General features: G+C 48.4%; 1 protein-coding gene across 1 annotated transcript in view; it reads right to left on the bottom strand.

The window, feature by feature from the left end:
• Nucleotides 1–450: 450 nt before the first annotated feature.
• The window catches only part of Eif4ebp2 (eukaryotic translation initiation factor 4E binding protein 2), a 23248-nt gene continuing 9417 nt past the window's right edge, over nucleotides 451–14281 (bottom strand). Inside the window, exons 2-3 of the mRNA XM_021204857.2 lie at nucleotides 6713–6898; nucleotides 451–5747 (exon numbers count right to left, since the gene is read on the bottom strand). Coding sequence (XP_021060516.1) covers nucleotides 5716–5747; nucleotides 6713–6898 — 218 coding nt within the window. The 3' untranslated portion in view covers nucleotides 451–5715. The remainder of the gene's footprint in view (nucleotides 5748–6712; nucleotides 6899–14281) is intronic.

The following is a 14281-nucleotide window of genomic DNA, read 5'->3' on the forward strand; positions in this document are numbered from 1 at the left end:
ACACCTCTTTGGCCCAGCTACTTCAGGCCAAGACTTGCCAAATGTGAATAACCTGCAACAGTGTGCTACACACTTTTGTGGTTTTATGTGTCTGTCTGGCCTAACTCTCAGCAATTTTCTGCCTTGGCCTCCTGCCAATTAAGGATTACACGCATAGTGTCTGAATTTAAAAAAATATATAAGAAATAAAGAAAATCAATATACCAAGAGGCTGGGCATGGTGGCACGCCCCTTTAATCCTAGCACTTGGGAGGCGGAGGTAGGTGAATCTCTTTGCGATCAAGGCCAGGCTGGTCTCCATTAAGTTCTAAGCCAGCCAAGAGCTACAGTGAAGTCTTGTCTCAAATACAAAACCATTGATACACCAACTTAAGGCTGTCTTCATGGTAGTTTGCCCTCAGCATATGGAAATGCAGGCTTCAATGCCCAGCACCACAAACCACCACCAAGTCAGTATTCAAGGTCTTTATTTAACTGTAACAGCAACCGTTGGTGAGGATTTTTTCCCCTAGTTCCAAACACCTGCTTGTTTGGCAGGACAGTGAAAACAAACTGGTCATGGGATCACACAGGGTCTTAGGATGGCATTGCTGACAGNGACTGAGAGGAGGGTGGGGGTGGGGGTAACAGCACACCAGAGGAAGCCAAGGGAAGCNCTGGCAGCCTCTGAAACCCCATCCCACAAGGCTGGGACAGCAGCAGCGAGCAGGGAAGTGTAATCAGAAAACACCAAGATGCTTAAAATGGATGGACGACTGGGGATCGGAGTCCTTGGAGGCTCTTTAAATTATTTTAAGGATTACTGGAGCTGACCTGTGGCCATTAAGTGGGGCAAAGGCATTGGCTTGGGCCTGTGTGGTCCTCATGGGCCCTGCCTCCTGCTGGTGTCCCCACTGTCCCGTTCTCCAGCCATAACCCTCAGGTCAGTGCTGGGCAGTTTTCAAGATTGAAATGGAGAGGAAGGGGAGGATAGAGGCAAGAACGGGCATTCTGTGCTGGATTCATGGAGTCTGGGTCTGAAGCCCTGGCAGGGGCACAGCCATGTGTCTACCAGGCATCCAACCTCTCGCTGTCACCCTTACACCTCACAAACGTCAACCNGAATATGCATCTGCTGGGAAGTATCTCAGCGCAGTAGGTCTTTTTCTACTGGGCACGCAGTATGGCCACCAGGGCTATAAGAGCTGAGGAAGCAGGGAGAAGCCATGGACCAACCACCTGAAGCCTTTAAAAGTTAAGTTCTGCCAACAGGCACCAAGTTCCAGGACCTGTCTAAAGGAAAGCTACAATTTCAGAGGGTGGGGAAGGTATTTTGATTGGCTNACTGGAAAATTGANGACCTGTCAGTCATCCTTAGTCTTCAGTCAAGTTTCTGTGAGCTAGCCTCAAAAAGCCACCACGCTGAAACCCGTTACCAGAGCAGGAAACACTGCTAAGCCCTGAAGGACTGAGTCAACCGCAGAAACCCAATTCCCGTCACTAAAAGACGAGAGGCTAGGGGCTAGGGGAACCATGCCCCACTCTAAGTTCAGACAGAACCTTCTGCCCCAAGAAATGGTGNTCCCCCACTACATGGGAAGGCCCCACCTTCCTGTGGTCAGGATGGGTCAGTGATTGAGTTTCGCACATTAATAAATAGCTGCCGTGGGCATGGAGTCCAGAAAACACATCAAAGAACTTGAACTACATACATGAAGACAGCAGTGCCTTCCTTCTAGAGGGAGTGAAAGGGCTGTGGCACAACCCCCTCAAGCCGCCAACACTCAAGATAGANATGGGAAGGAGGTTCCATCCCTGATACATGGCTGCCAACACCGGAGCCTTGTGCAGGAGCCGGGTGTCTGGACGCTCAGTGGAACCCATCCCAACTGGGAAGGTCCGAGACGCCCAAGGAGACAGTACCCAGGCTATCTCCCGGGCCAAACCCACAGTCCTCAAGCACACGCTAAAGCAGTATGGCTACAGGAAAGAAAGTGCTAGCGAAGGACAGCACACCAATCCCAACAAGAGCTTCCACCGAAGGATGATGAGACCAGCCAGCAGGAAGCAGCAGCCATGCCGTGAGATCCGAGGCCCTGGTGAGCTACCTCTCAAGCTTCTCTTGCAGGTTCTTTTACGAGCACACTTCCAACAAGGCACCCAGGAGCCGATTCGCTCACTCGCTCCTCTGCATGCTGCGCTGACCAGGGCACAGACACGGGCACTTTCAGGTGTGCCTGGCTCACGGAGACGCTGCTTCTGGGTGGGAGACCTTGACCCACCTGGAACCCACACCATCATCAGAAGGGAAAGGGGACTGCTGCTCGTTCTGCAGCTCAGGAACCTAACATGTAACATCCTTTGTTACCCGCCTAACAAGCCCCAGAATGCCCCCAGTTCCTTTAGTCAATTCGTGGCTAAAGGCAAGCAGAAGTGGTAATCAATGCTTAAAGCAGCCGCCTGAGACTTGCAAAGCAAGCATTCTTGAGAAGATGGCAGTTGAGGATGGAGATCTGGGAATCTTCACGTCCTGTCACCTCTCTAGGACAAGCAGTTAGAAGTCTGTTCTAATAGCTTATGACTCTGACTGCCTCCACCTCCCCCATCTCCTCTTTTCCTCCTTTTAGGGCATGGCGAATTAAAGGCACTCCAACTTTCTTCTTCCACCTCCTTCTCTGGGGTCAACCATTCAGGAGGAAGCAGGGTGCTCCAGCACAGAATCTACCCCAGAGACCCACGGGGGTGTGACCAAGGAAGGGAGCCTGCTGATGGTCACAAAAAAAGTAGAATTCTCCAGCTCCAGATGAGAGCGGCCCACACCCACTTTCTACCTGTATCTTCCTGAGAGTCTATGCTAAAGTCTCCATGCTCAGTGCTCCTGATTCCCCACCCGAGAGAAGCCCTTGTCATTGCAGGTCATTTCTTACACAGCAACAGATAACCTATACTCGCCAAAGGACAGGATTCCTGCTAGCTTTTCTATTCCTTGCCCAGAGAAGGCAGGACCTAGTTCACAGAACAGGAGGGCTGGGAGCTCAGAAGGGAAAGCACTGAAGGGGGGTTCTTCTTCATGAAGGCTGTTGTCCCCACAACAGAGAACAGATGGTCACTAAGATGTTAACACCTGTCTCGCTCGGAGGAGGGGTGGGAGTGGGGGGACTGGCAGATTAGGGCATCGCACATCTCCACATAAGGCTCCAGCTGTGAGGCTCTGTACACACCCAGAGGTGAACTCCGAAATGGACTCTGTTTACTAGAAAATGGCTCATGTACAAAGATGCTGTCATTGGAAGCTGATTTCTTGCCTTGCGCAATTATCTCACACTGCTGATTTACGGAGGTCAAAGACCAGTTAGTGGCGGCCTTTAGACAAGGCTTGTCCCTGGAAGTGAGGGATCCTGGCCGAGGACCTAAGGCTGGAAGGCTCCTGCCCCACGCAGGTGACACTCCAAAGAATACTGAACATGTCCACTGACTGAGGGAAGAGAAGATGCATATGCAGACTCCCCAAGATGGCAAGAAAAGGGAAACAGTTCCCTGCTCAGCGCCCATTCTAAGGTCCATTCTAAGATCCATTCCGAGCTGTGGTCCAGGAGGAAGCCGCTCTGTGCAGACCACTGTTTAGTGAGGAAGCTGATGCTCTTCTCTCACAACCTCCTCACTTCAGCAGGATTCAGAGTCTACAGGAGGCACCGCCAGCGTGAAGAACCATGAGCCTTGCTCCCAGGTACGAACAAGGTCCTGAACAAGCTTCTTAGCCCAATGACAGCACAGCTTACATTTTCCCAAGACTCCATAGGAAATGAAATTTGGAGCTTAATTAAAAACACAACAGATACATTTAACAGAGAAATAAAACTCTTGTGATTATCACCTTGGAGACTCCAAAAATCCCCAAGCATTGGAGACCCCCCCAAGCTTATTCCTGAGACAGCGACCGTCGCAGAGGGTTGCACTCCGAGCTATTTCACATTGTGTAGCAGAAACCAGAACCATGGTCTGAAGATGGTCCTTCTTTCTTTTTCCTGAAGTCTTCACAAAAGAGGGTCTTGCCATGGTTCAGAAGAAAAACAAACAGCTTTCTTTCTCAGCCAATGGGGTCCTGAACTCTTACTAAGGGGGCTTAGTATAGGCATCCAATTAAACCGGAAACTCCCAGGGCACCCCCGATCACTTTACTGTCTCCCCTTGGGAGGATGGATGGATGAGCCTGTCGGTCGGAAGCCTCTCTCCTGGGATCTCCATGTGGACCACAGTACCAGGAGAGTGCGGGGGGGTGGGGGTGGGGAGTTTTCTTCAACAGCTCATGGCAAGGCAGACTGGACCCATTCTACACTCCAGATAGCCCCCAAAGCTGAGGGCACAGGAGAGCTCAGAGGGGCTATGGGAGACGAAGGACAGTGACAGCAGCGGACTTGCCTACAAACATTGTCTTTGTTGTTGTTTTTTTTTTTTTCTTTTTAAAATAACCTTCCCAATACTGGAAGATGTTTTGTTAAAAAAGTTGCAGTTCAAAATTGTACTGAAAACTTATCTAAAAATAGGTCTGTAGTCATCTTAAAAATAAAAGGTCTCTCCTCTGATAAGAAGAGACAAATATTATCAGATACCAACATGGGAGGCATGTCCTCTGATGCAGATTTGGAAAATGGCCCGGTGGGAGAACCAAAAGGAAAGAGTTTAAGGGAAGAGGGAAGGACGGACGGGGGATAAGAAGAGCGAGAGACCTGGGAGGAATACACTGTCTTAGCCTGTGCTTCTCTCTGGGCAGATCCAAAGTAGGGGAGAGATGCAAGAGGAAGTCAGCTATAAACTCAAGGCATAGTAACCTGCAGGACACCCAACGTAAGGTACACCTGGTTTTAAAACCATGAGCCCCGAGGCTGGCTGCACCGCGCTCAGTCCTCTTCCTCTTCAGAGGCCCTGACACATTCTCAGGCAGACTGCTGAGAGCAGGCCGACCTCACAAGGTGCAGGCCAAGGTGTCTGGCACTTCTGCTCTAAGAGCAGACAACGTCACGGGTGTGGCAGGGCAGACTCTGCCTGCGGGATGCAGGTAGAAAGAATGTCAGACAGGCAAAGACCAGCTGGTCACCAAGGGGTCCCTTCATGAGGGCTTAAAAACATACCCGTGCCAATGAATTAGGTAAAGGAATGGGGGGGGGGGGGGGAATGAGCTAGCACACCCAAGACAAGACAGAAGCCTTCCTCCCAGAGACAGGGGAGGCTGCTGTCACATGGCCCAGGAATGCAGCAGAGGTGCAGGAGGTACAGGACTGTGCTCCAGAGCGGAGGACAAACGTCCCCCACATCCAGCGCTCCACCAGCAGTGGGCTGCAGGGAAGGACAGGGAGAGCCCAGGAACGGCAATGGGCACTAAACCTCCTTCACCCCCAACCCCTACAAGCAGAGGTGCTGCTTGGAACCTGTCCTGGACTTGGGGCAAGTCCCAATAGGGCAGGAAGATTCTTGGGAAATGACCCGGGAAGCTACAGGGACTGCTTTCTTCTGTGGACTGGTCAGCTCCACAGAATAATCCAAGGGCTTATTCATCAACCTAACCTTAACTGGGCAGAGGGCGGGAGACGGGAAGATGTGGTCAGATGGCGCACATCTCCCATTATTTGGCACCCAGAGGGGGCAGGGGGACAGGAGCTTCTCTGTACACTGTGTTCCTACTGGCCCAGTCAGGTGCATACAGGCTGCTCCACGAGGCCTCCTTCCACATGGCAGTAGTTAGATGTCCATCTCAAACTGAGCCTCATCCCCTGGTTAGAAGGAAAGAAACAGCGAAGCAAACCATGACTTTCTCAACCTACAAAGGGCAACCTAATACAATCTGTGCCATGCTCTGTGACCTCAGACACCTATTCCTGAGTGCAATACTTAATTCACAGTACTCACATTCAGTATTTTAAACAGCTCACTTATTTTGTTTCAGGTGGCCTATCTCATCTGGGGCGGGTGTGGAAAGGCTGTGAACTCACACTTGCAGTGGGTGATGGCAGCTTACACCCTAACTCAGGCACACAGGAAGCTGAGGCAGGAAGACTGCTGCAAGGCAGGCCAATCTGTCAGCTTGGCCAACAGTGAGACCTCAGCTCAGAAAAGCCAACCGGACAAAACCAAACAAAAACCTCAACTGGAGCTACAGTGGACGAGCACGAAGCACAGAGACCTAGGTGTGAGTGAGATGTGAGCTCCCCTAACCCACCAGAAACAGTTCCCTAATAACGTTACCCTGGGAAGAAACCAAGCCTGTCTCTCTCTCTGTCTCTCTCTCTCTCTCAGCCTCCAGCACCTGGTCATAGCCATGTTTATTTCTAAGGCTGGTGGAAACAGAGGGCCTACGATTCTGCTTTGGGGTGTATATGTGCATGTGCACACTGGTTCATTGGAGGTCAGAGGAGCGGCATGTGCAGTCATGTCTATGTAAGGTGATCCCTAGAAAATAAAGCCTCCTGCAGGCCTGGTTCTAATCCACCTCTGGGTTACCACCCTGATTTGCCTTTAAAAAGACAGGTCCACCTATGTAGCCCTGGCTGCCCCACAAAGATCTGCCTGTTGCTTGGACGGAAGGCATAAATCTGGCTTCCATCCCTGACTTGACTGTTTTTTCCCAAGCAAGGAGGTGAAGACTGAAAGCATTTTAGTACATGTCTAGGGGAAACGCTCCCAATCTACAGAAGACCGACAGTCCGCCCCAGAGCCCTCCCCCTAGCCCGACGCTCACCAACTGCGTGCTTCCTGTCGTGATTGTTCAGGTTGTTCAAGTTGTTCACTTCTACTTTGGAGTCTTCAATTAAGGCGCCAGGACTGGTGACTCCAGGGATATTGGGGAGATGGCAAGGTGGGGTCTGCGCCATGGGAGAATTGCGACGGTCCAACAGAAACTTTCGGTCATAAATGATTCGCGTTCCTGAAAAACAGAGAATTTCAAATAAATGAAGGCACCAACACAATGACCACCGAGGCTGGTTGCGTGGCTCAGTCCTCTTCAGAGGCCCCTGACATATTCTGAGGAGGACCACTGCGAGCAGGCTGTACCCACCAGGTGCAGGCCAGCGTTGGCACTTCTGCTCTGGAAGCAGACAGAGTCATGGGGTGTCCCAGAGTGAAGAGGACTCTGCCAGCAGGATGCAGGTAAGAGAAATGGCAAAGACCAGCTGGCCACCAAGGAATTCCTTTAAATGCCACTTAATTCTTAAAAGATGTCAATTCTGCCAAGAGGAGAGTCTACCCTCTGCCCCATGAACAGGGTCGGGTGCTCTGTCTACTGGTTCTCCAGCATCACTTCCTGTAGGGAGCTACCCACTCTCTCCCTCTTTCCAGTCACTCAACACATTACCTCCCCTCCCCCAGGACTCCTGTTGGGTACCAGCCTGTCTCCAGACTTCAAGCTCCACAAGCCAGCATGCTGTATTTGCCACCAATATCCTAACAGCTCAATCTTCAAAACAGAGTTTGTTCTTTCTTTCTTTTTCTCTTCCTTCTTTTAAAGATATTTAACCTGGGTTGGGGTTTTGGATCTGAATCTTGTTTTAGCTACTGACGAATAACTCTCAAGAGGTTTTTTAAAAATAATTTACTCATTTTTATTTTATGTACACTGGTGTTTTGCCTAAATGCATGTCTGTCTGAGGGTGCTGTTGGAGCCTCTGGAACTGGAGTTACAGACAGTTGTGATATGCCATGTGGGTGCTGGGAATCAAAACCGGGTCCTTTGGAAGAGCAGGCTCTGAACTGCTGAGCCATTTCTCCAGCCCCGATGAAGGCAAATTTCCTAATGAAAGAATAAGCAAGAATAAACAAGTATGTGAAAAAGTAAACAATTCACTCCTGATAAAGGCTACTCAAAAAGCTCGGAGGCTGACCTTCTCCCTAGAGAGACAACTATGGACCTGAAGTCTGGCTTGGCAGGTGGAGGCACTTGCTGCCAAGCCTGGCCACCTGAGTTCAATAGCAGGGTCTCATATGTTGGAAGGAGCCTGGTGAGTCCAGAAATCTGTCTTTTTAAAAAATGAGACTTATTGTTAATTTCCATACGAGTGTTTTACCCGCATGCGTGTGTGTGTGTGCCGAATGGTCTGAGAGGTGAAGAAGCACTGGATGCCCTGGCCTGCAGTCACTCATGTTATGACCGCCTGGGAACAGAACCCAGCTCCTCTGGAAGAGCTTCTAGTGCTCTCAAAGCACCAAGCCATCCCTCCCTCCCTCCAGCCCCAAGAGTTGGCCTTTGACCTCTGCACACACAACAGCAAATATGAGCCCATGGCACACATAAAATAACATGTGGAAACCAAACACCCCACTTCCGGTCAGTCACCTGAGGCTGCTCTTACAAGTTGTCTTATAGGCAGTGCTGATTGATAATCTCTCAACTTGAGACTGAGGCAGGAACTGCCAAGAGTTCCAGGCCAGCCTGGACTACAGCACGAAATCTATCTCAATGTCTCCTGCTAAAATCAAAGAAATACACACCCGAAGTTCCCAACTCAAGTTGCAATAGGCACATTGAGAGGCACAGCATCACCAAACCTTCAGAGACACAAATCAATCCCACAGAGATCAGTTCTGGCCAGGGCAGGAAGAGCAATGCATTGCTGATGCAGCTCACACACAGGGTAGAGCATTACGGAAAATGGGATGGATGGATGGATGAATGGTCCTCGAAAAATTTAAAAAAGGGGATAGAGAGATGGCTCAGTGGTTAAGAGCATTGACTGCTCTTCCAGAGGTCCTGAGTTCAATTCCCAGCAAGCAGATGGTGGATCACAACCATCAGTAATGGGATCTGATGCCTTCTTCTGGTGTGTCTGAAGACAGCTACAGTGTACTCATTTAAATAAAATAAATNTTTTTTTTTTAAATTAAAAATAGCATTTCTATAGAGTCCACCCATCCCACCCAGGGCATAGCTCCAAGGAAATGAAATTAGTAGCTCAGAGACAGAGTCACAGAGTCATTCATAATGGCAAATTCACGTCTGTCAGAATTGCTGGGGGTTGGGGTGAGGCGCAGGAGAACTGCTACCAGTATGGGGTCAACCTGGGCTACACATAAGTTTCAGATCAACCTTCTGTAGGAAAATATAAGAACGAGACCTTGTCTCAAAAAGCCAATAAACCAAGCTGAGTGTGGTAGCACATTCCTTTAATCCCCTGGGAGGAACCTGGGAGGTAGGTGCATCTCTGAGTTCAAGGACAGCTTGGTCTACAGAGTGAGTTCTAGGACAGCCAGAGCTATACAGAGAAACCCTGTCTTAAAAAAAACAAAACAAAGCCACAGGCTAGAGAGATGGCTCAGTGGTTAAGAGCACTGCTCTTCCAGAGGTCCTGAGTTCCGTTCCCAGCAACCACATGGTGGCTCACAGCCATCTGTAACGGGACAGATGCTCTCTTCTGGAGTGTCTGAAGACAGCTACAGTGTACTCATCTACATTAACTCAGGCAGGCATGAATTATGAGCAATGAGCCGTTCTATGCCTCTACATTGCAGAAGACTCAGTATGACTAAGTGTTTGAGAGTAGCTGACCTATTTGTTGTCCCCGAATCCAGCACTGTAAGTCTGATGCCAGCTAGAAACCCTCTGCCTCTATTCAGGTCACACTCTGTGCAGCTGAAGCAGCTACACCCAACTGGCAGTGCCAAGGCTGGTCCTGTGCTCCTCCAGGTTCCTCTCAGGTGTTCCCATGGCACAATACCACGGACTGCCCGGTGGTTTCTAGTGATGGACTGGTGGGTGGGAGAGAAGCAAGCTTGCAGCCATTCCTTCTTTTTCTTTTTTTCTTTTTTCTTTTTTTTTTTTTTAGTTTTTCCAGACAGGGTTTCCCTGTGTAGCCCTGGCTGTCCTGGAACTCACTTTGTAGACCAGTCTGGCCTCGAACTCAGAAATCCGCCTGCCTCTGCCTCCCGAGTGCTGGGATTAAAGGCATGCACCACCACACCGGGCTTTCTTATGGAGACAGGGACCTTATCACTGGAGCCCCACTCTCCCGGTCTCATCTATAGGCAACCTCCCCAGTACTCTGTCCACCACACCGCACCGCACAGCTTCTCTGGGACTGTGCTCACAGCAGATTCGTAGCCACCCTAGTCTGATGCTTCCTCCTAACCTGTGGGGAACCCATGATCTGAACGTGGCTTTAGGGCAGAAGGCTGTAACAAAGAAGGGGGAGAGCTTTAGCTGATTTGACTTGCCCGACACCCCCACTTTTGACTAACATGTTTTGGGGTATAGTTAAATGTTCTTATTCGTGTATATATTAGACAGTTATCAACTTGGGGGTATTTAGCACATTTACTACCATAAATTTTTGTCATATTTTCTGGCTTTTACAAAAATTATTTGTTTTATGTGTATGAATGTTTTGCCTACATGTATGTGTGTGTGCATATGTGTGTGCCTATGGATGGTTGTGAGCTGCCACATGGGTGATGAGCACTAAATCTGGGTCCTCTCCAAGAACAGCAAGCACTCTTAACTGCTGAGCCATCCACCCAGCCACCATATCATTTTATTTTGTGAGACAGAACCTCCCTATGCAGTCCTGCTAGCCGTGAACTCAAGTGTCCTCCTGCCTCAGTCTTCTAAATGCTGGCATTACAGGTAAGCACTTCACACCCAGCCCAAATGTCTCTTTCTTTTTCTTTTTTAATGACAGTATGTATGTATATACATGAAAAGGCATGCATATGTCAGGGGTCTTTTCTTTTAAAGAAAGAAAGATTTATTTATTATGTATACAGGGGTCTGCTTGCATGTATGCCTGCAGACCAAAAGAGGGCATCAATCCCATTACAGATGGTTGTGAGCCACCATGTGGGTGCTGAGAACTGAACTCAGGACCTCTGGAAGAGCAGCCAGTGCTCTTAACTGCTGAGCCATCCCTCCAGCCCCGACAGGGGTCTTTTCTGTTCTCTTCTACCATGTAGGACCCGGGGATTGAACTTAGATCATCAGGTTGTTTTTTGTTTTGTTTTCGGAGATCACCAAAATTTCTTGATAGTTCATTCAAGTCCTGTCTTCTAACTATGGCTACACAATAATCTAATGTGCTGCTATAATTATATCCTTATAAATGACAGGATAAATGTCCTTCCTTTTCTGAGGTTTTGCTGTGTTTTCAAAGTGCTAAATGGACAATTTCAAAGATTTCTTAAGTTTCAAATAACTTGCCCTAGGACAGCATGGTTTCAATTATCCTCAGTTACTATTGAGCTCTTGCCATTCCAACTTACAAACGAAGCTCACCACAAGGAGGGACGGAGGAAATCAGCAGCAGGGTCTGTCTACTGCTCCCTGCAGTCTGCAGTACCTGGAGCACCTTCTGAGACCCACCCCTGGGTAGGTCGGGAAGATGCTGGTAATGTGTACTCCACATCTGTTCATCTCAGCAGCTGACTGACAGGCGGCAGCTGCCACGCCCTAACCATTAGGAACGACACTGATTTAAGATCTAGATATCCACGTTCAGGTTATGGGGTAGACAGCCATTCTCCTGGAGCACGCCCCACTATGGAATGGCCCAGTCACATGCTAACTGGTTGCAGAACTGCTGCTTTCCAAATGACCTCAGACTTCACACTCCGGTAGGCAGTGGGAAGGCGCCAGTTTCACACAGTACAGCCGACACTGTTAAGCCTTTTCCTTGCTGGCCACCCTAGCTGACATGAAGCCACTTCCCCTGTCCAGACTTACTCTGTACCCCGACAGCTATGCCAGCCTTACTGCTCACTGGAAAAAAGGTCCAGATACGCCAACAGTTCTTTACACACATAGGGCTGAGGACTGAACGCGCCATCTTGCTTATGCTAGGTAAGTGTCTTACCACTGACCAGATCTCCAGCTTACTCTTTATAGTCTGAATACAAACACACGCATACAGAGAATTTGTAATTTTTTGCATATATATCTCCCTCCATACCCCCTTGATGGCTCTCTATTCTCTCCCACCTCTTTCTCCCCCCCCAAGTCCTGAGGATTGAACCCAGGGGCATGTGTTACATGATGTCATTCTTTGAGGCATAAAAAGAATTTTTTATTTTTAACATTTATTTTATGTATGAATACACTGTAGCTTTCAGACACACCAGAAGAGGGCATTGGATCCCATTACAGTTGTGAACCACTATGTGGTTGGTGGGGATTGAACTAGGGACCTCTGGAAGAGCAAAGGTCTTAACCACTCAGCCATCTCTCCAACCCCATAAAGAGAGTTAAAAAAAAAAAAGTCTCTAAATTCCTGGCTGTCCTAAAACTTATAATAACCACCCTCCATTGTCCCCCTTCCCCCTCACACACACACTTGAGTTCTAAATGCTGGGATCATATGTGCCACTGCCAGGACCTGGCATTTGTATGAGACCCAATATATATTTGTTGTTCTGCTTGTGCTTTTGATATCAAGCCTAAGAAATGACTTAATCCACGGTTAGTTATGAGCTCTGTTGCCTGTTTTTCTAGGAACTCTACCCGTGAACTGTGGGTCCAAACTCGGCTTCTGTGTGTGGACACACAGTTGTACTGTAGGCACCAATTGCTGAAAAGAGGTCCCATTTGAATTGCCATGGCAGCTTTACTGGGGAGGGAGAGTGAGCATGTACGTGTGTGTACATCATGTGTGTGCATGTATGCTGTGTTTGTGCTTGTGTGTGTTGGGCGGGCACACTACTCCTGGCCTCTCAATTCCTTTCCATTGATACACATGCAAATGAAAATCACAAGTTTTGAAACCAGGAGATGAGCATCCTCCAAGACTGTATTTTTATTTTCTACAATCATGTGGCTATTTCAGGTCCCTTAGAACTCCATATAAATTTCTTTTTTTTTTTTTTAAAGAATTATTTATTTATTATATGTAAGTACACTGTAGCTGTCTTCAGACACTCCAGAAGAGGGCATCAGATCTTGTTACGGATGGTTGTGAGCTACCATGTGGTTGCTGGGATTTGAACTCGGGACCTTCGGAAGAGCGGTCGGGTGCTCTTACCCACTGAGCCATCTCACCAGCCCCATATAAATTTCAAGATTGCTCCCAAGGCAGCTTGGACTGACCCCTACTGCGTGCATCATCTTCTGATTTATCTACTTGTCTATCCGTTGTCTTGAATTTCCTAACATTAAACTTTAACTGCATTTTATTTATTCAGCACGTGTGCATGTACATACACCTCTGTGTATTTGAGGGTATAAATGCTATACGGTGCACACGGATATGTGCAGAGGACAACTTGGAGGTGTCCACTCTCTTTCTATCAGGTGCATCCTGGGATGAAGCTCAGGTCTGATAGCAAGTCCCTTTCCTGTTGTGCCACCTCATCAGCCACCTAACACCCTGTAGCACAAGTCTTGACCAATTTTATTTAGTTATACCTGCTGAGCTAAATTATTATCTTGCCAGACCAAATTATTGAATTTTAAATGACTGCAGGTGAAAAAAAATTACTTATTTGATAGTTACCTTCCCCATGAACCACAAAAAAAAAAAAAAGCAAGGAGCATGTTAGTGATTAACAAGCATGTGACCATTCCAAAGAACCAACTACTCTAAGAAAAATGCTAATTACCAGGAAAAAAATTCTTTTAGTTCTTAATGGATATATCTGTGTCTATTGTAAAGAACCAAAGACAATCTATTAAAAATTGAAATAGTCCATGTCCTGGACACACATCAACTTGAAGACATACTTTGTGCATGTGTGGAAACGGGGTCTCACCTCGGAGCTTGGGCTGGCCTTGAACTCACAGCAATCTGCCTAGCACACTTGGGAGTCGTAGGAGTGCAGTGTGTGGACCGCAGACTAACTGGGTGGAGAGTCTTGTCCGGCATGAGCAAGGTTGACACAACAGAGAAACTGTGCTCCTGTTCCTGAAGCTACACAGAACAGACGAGGACTAACACTGCCAGGGCAGGCAGCAGAGAAGGGTCCTTCAAGCTCAGCTTAATGATGGGTAGGCCAGGCACAGTGAGCACAGTCCCTGCTGGGCATGCTCTCCACCCCAAGGCAGGAAGGCAAAGGCTTTGAAAAGAAAAAAGAGCCATCCAGGTGGCTCGGGGGTAAAAGCACTTGGCTCACAGACCTTAAACCCAGAGCTCAATCCCTGACCCCCACATTAGGACAGAATGACTTCTAAAGGTCATCCTCTGATTTCCACACACGCACACCAATGTGTGTGTGTGAGTGAGTGAGTGAGTGTGAGAGAGAGAGAGAGAGAGAGAGAGAGAGAGAGAGAGAGAGAGATAGATACATAAAGAGAGAGAGAGAGAGATACAGAGAGAGAGAGAGAGAGAGAGAGAGA

Source organism: Mus pahari, chromosome 9 (assembly GCF_900095145.1).
Source record: "Mus pahari chromosome 9, PAHARI_EIJ_v1.1, whole genome shotgun sequence".
NCBI classification, from domain to species: Eukaryota; Metazoa; Chordata; class Mammalia; order Rodentia; family Muridae; genus Mus; species Mus pahari.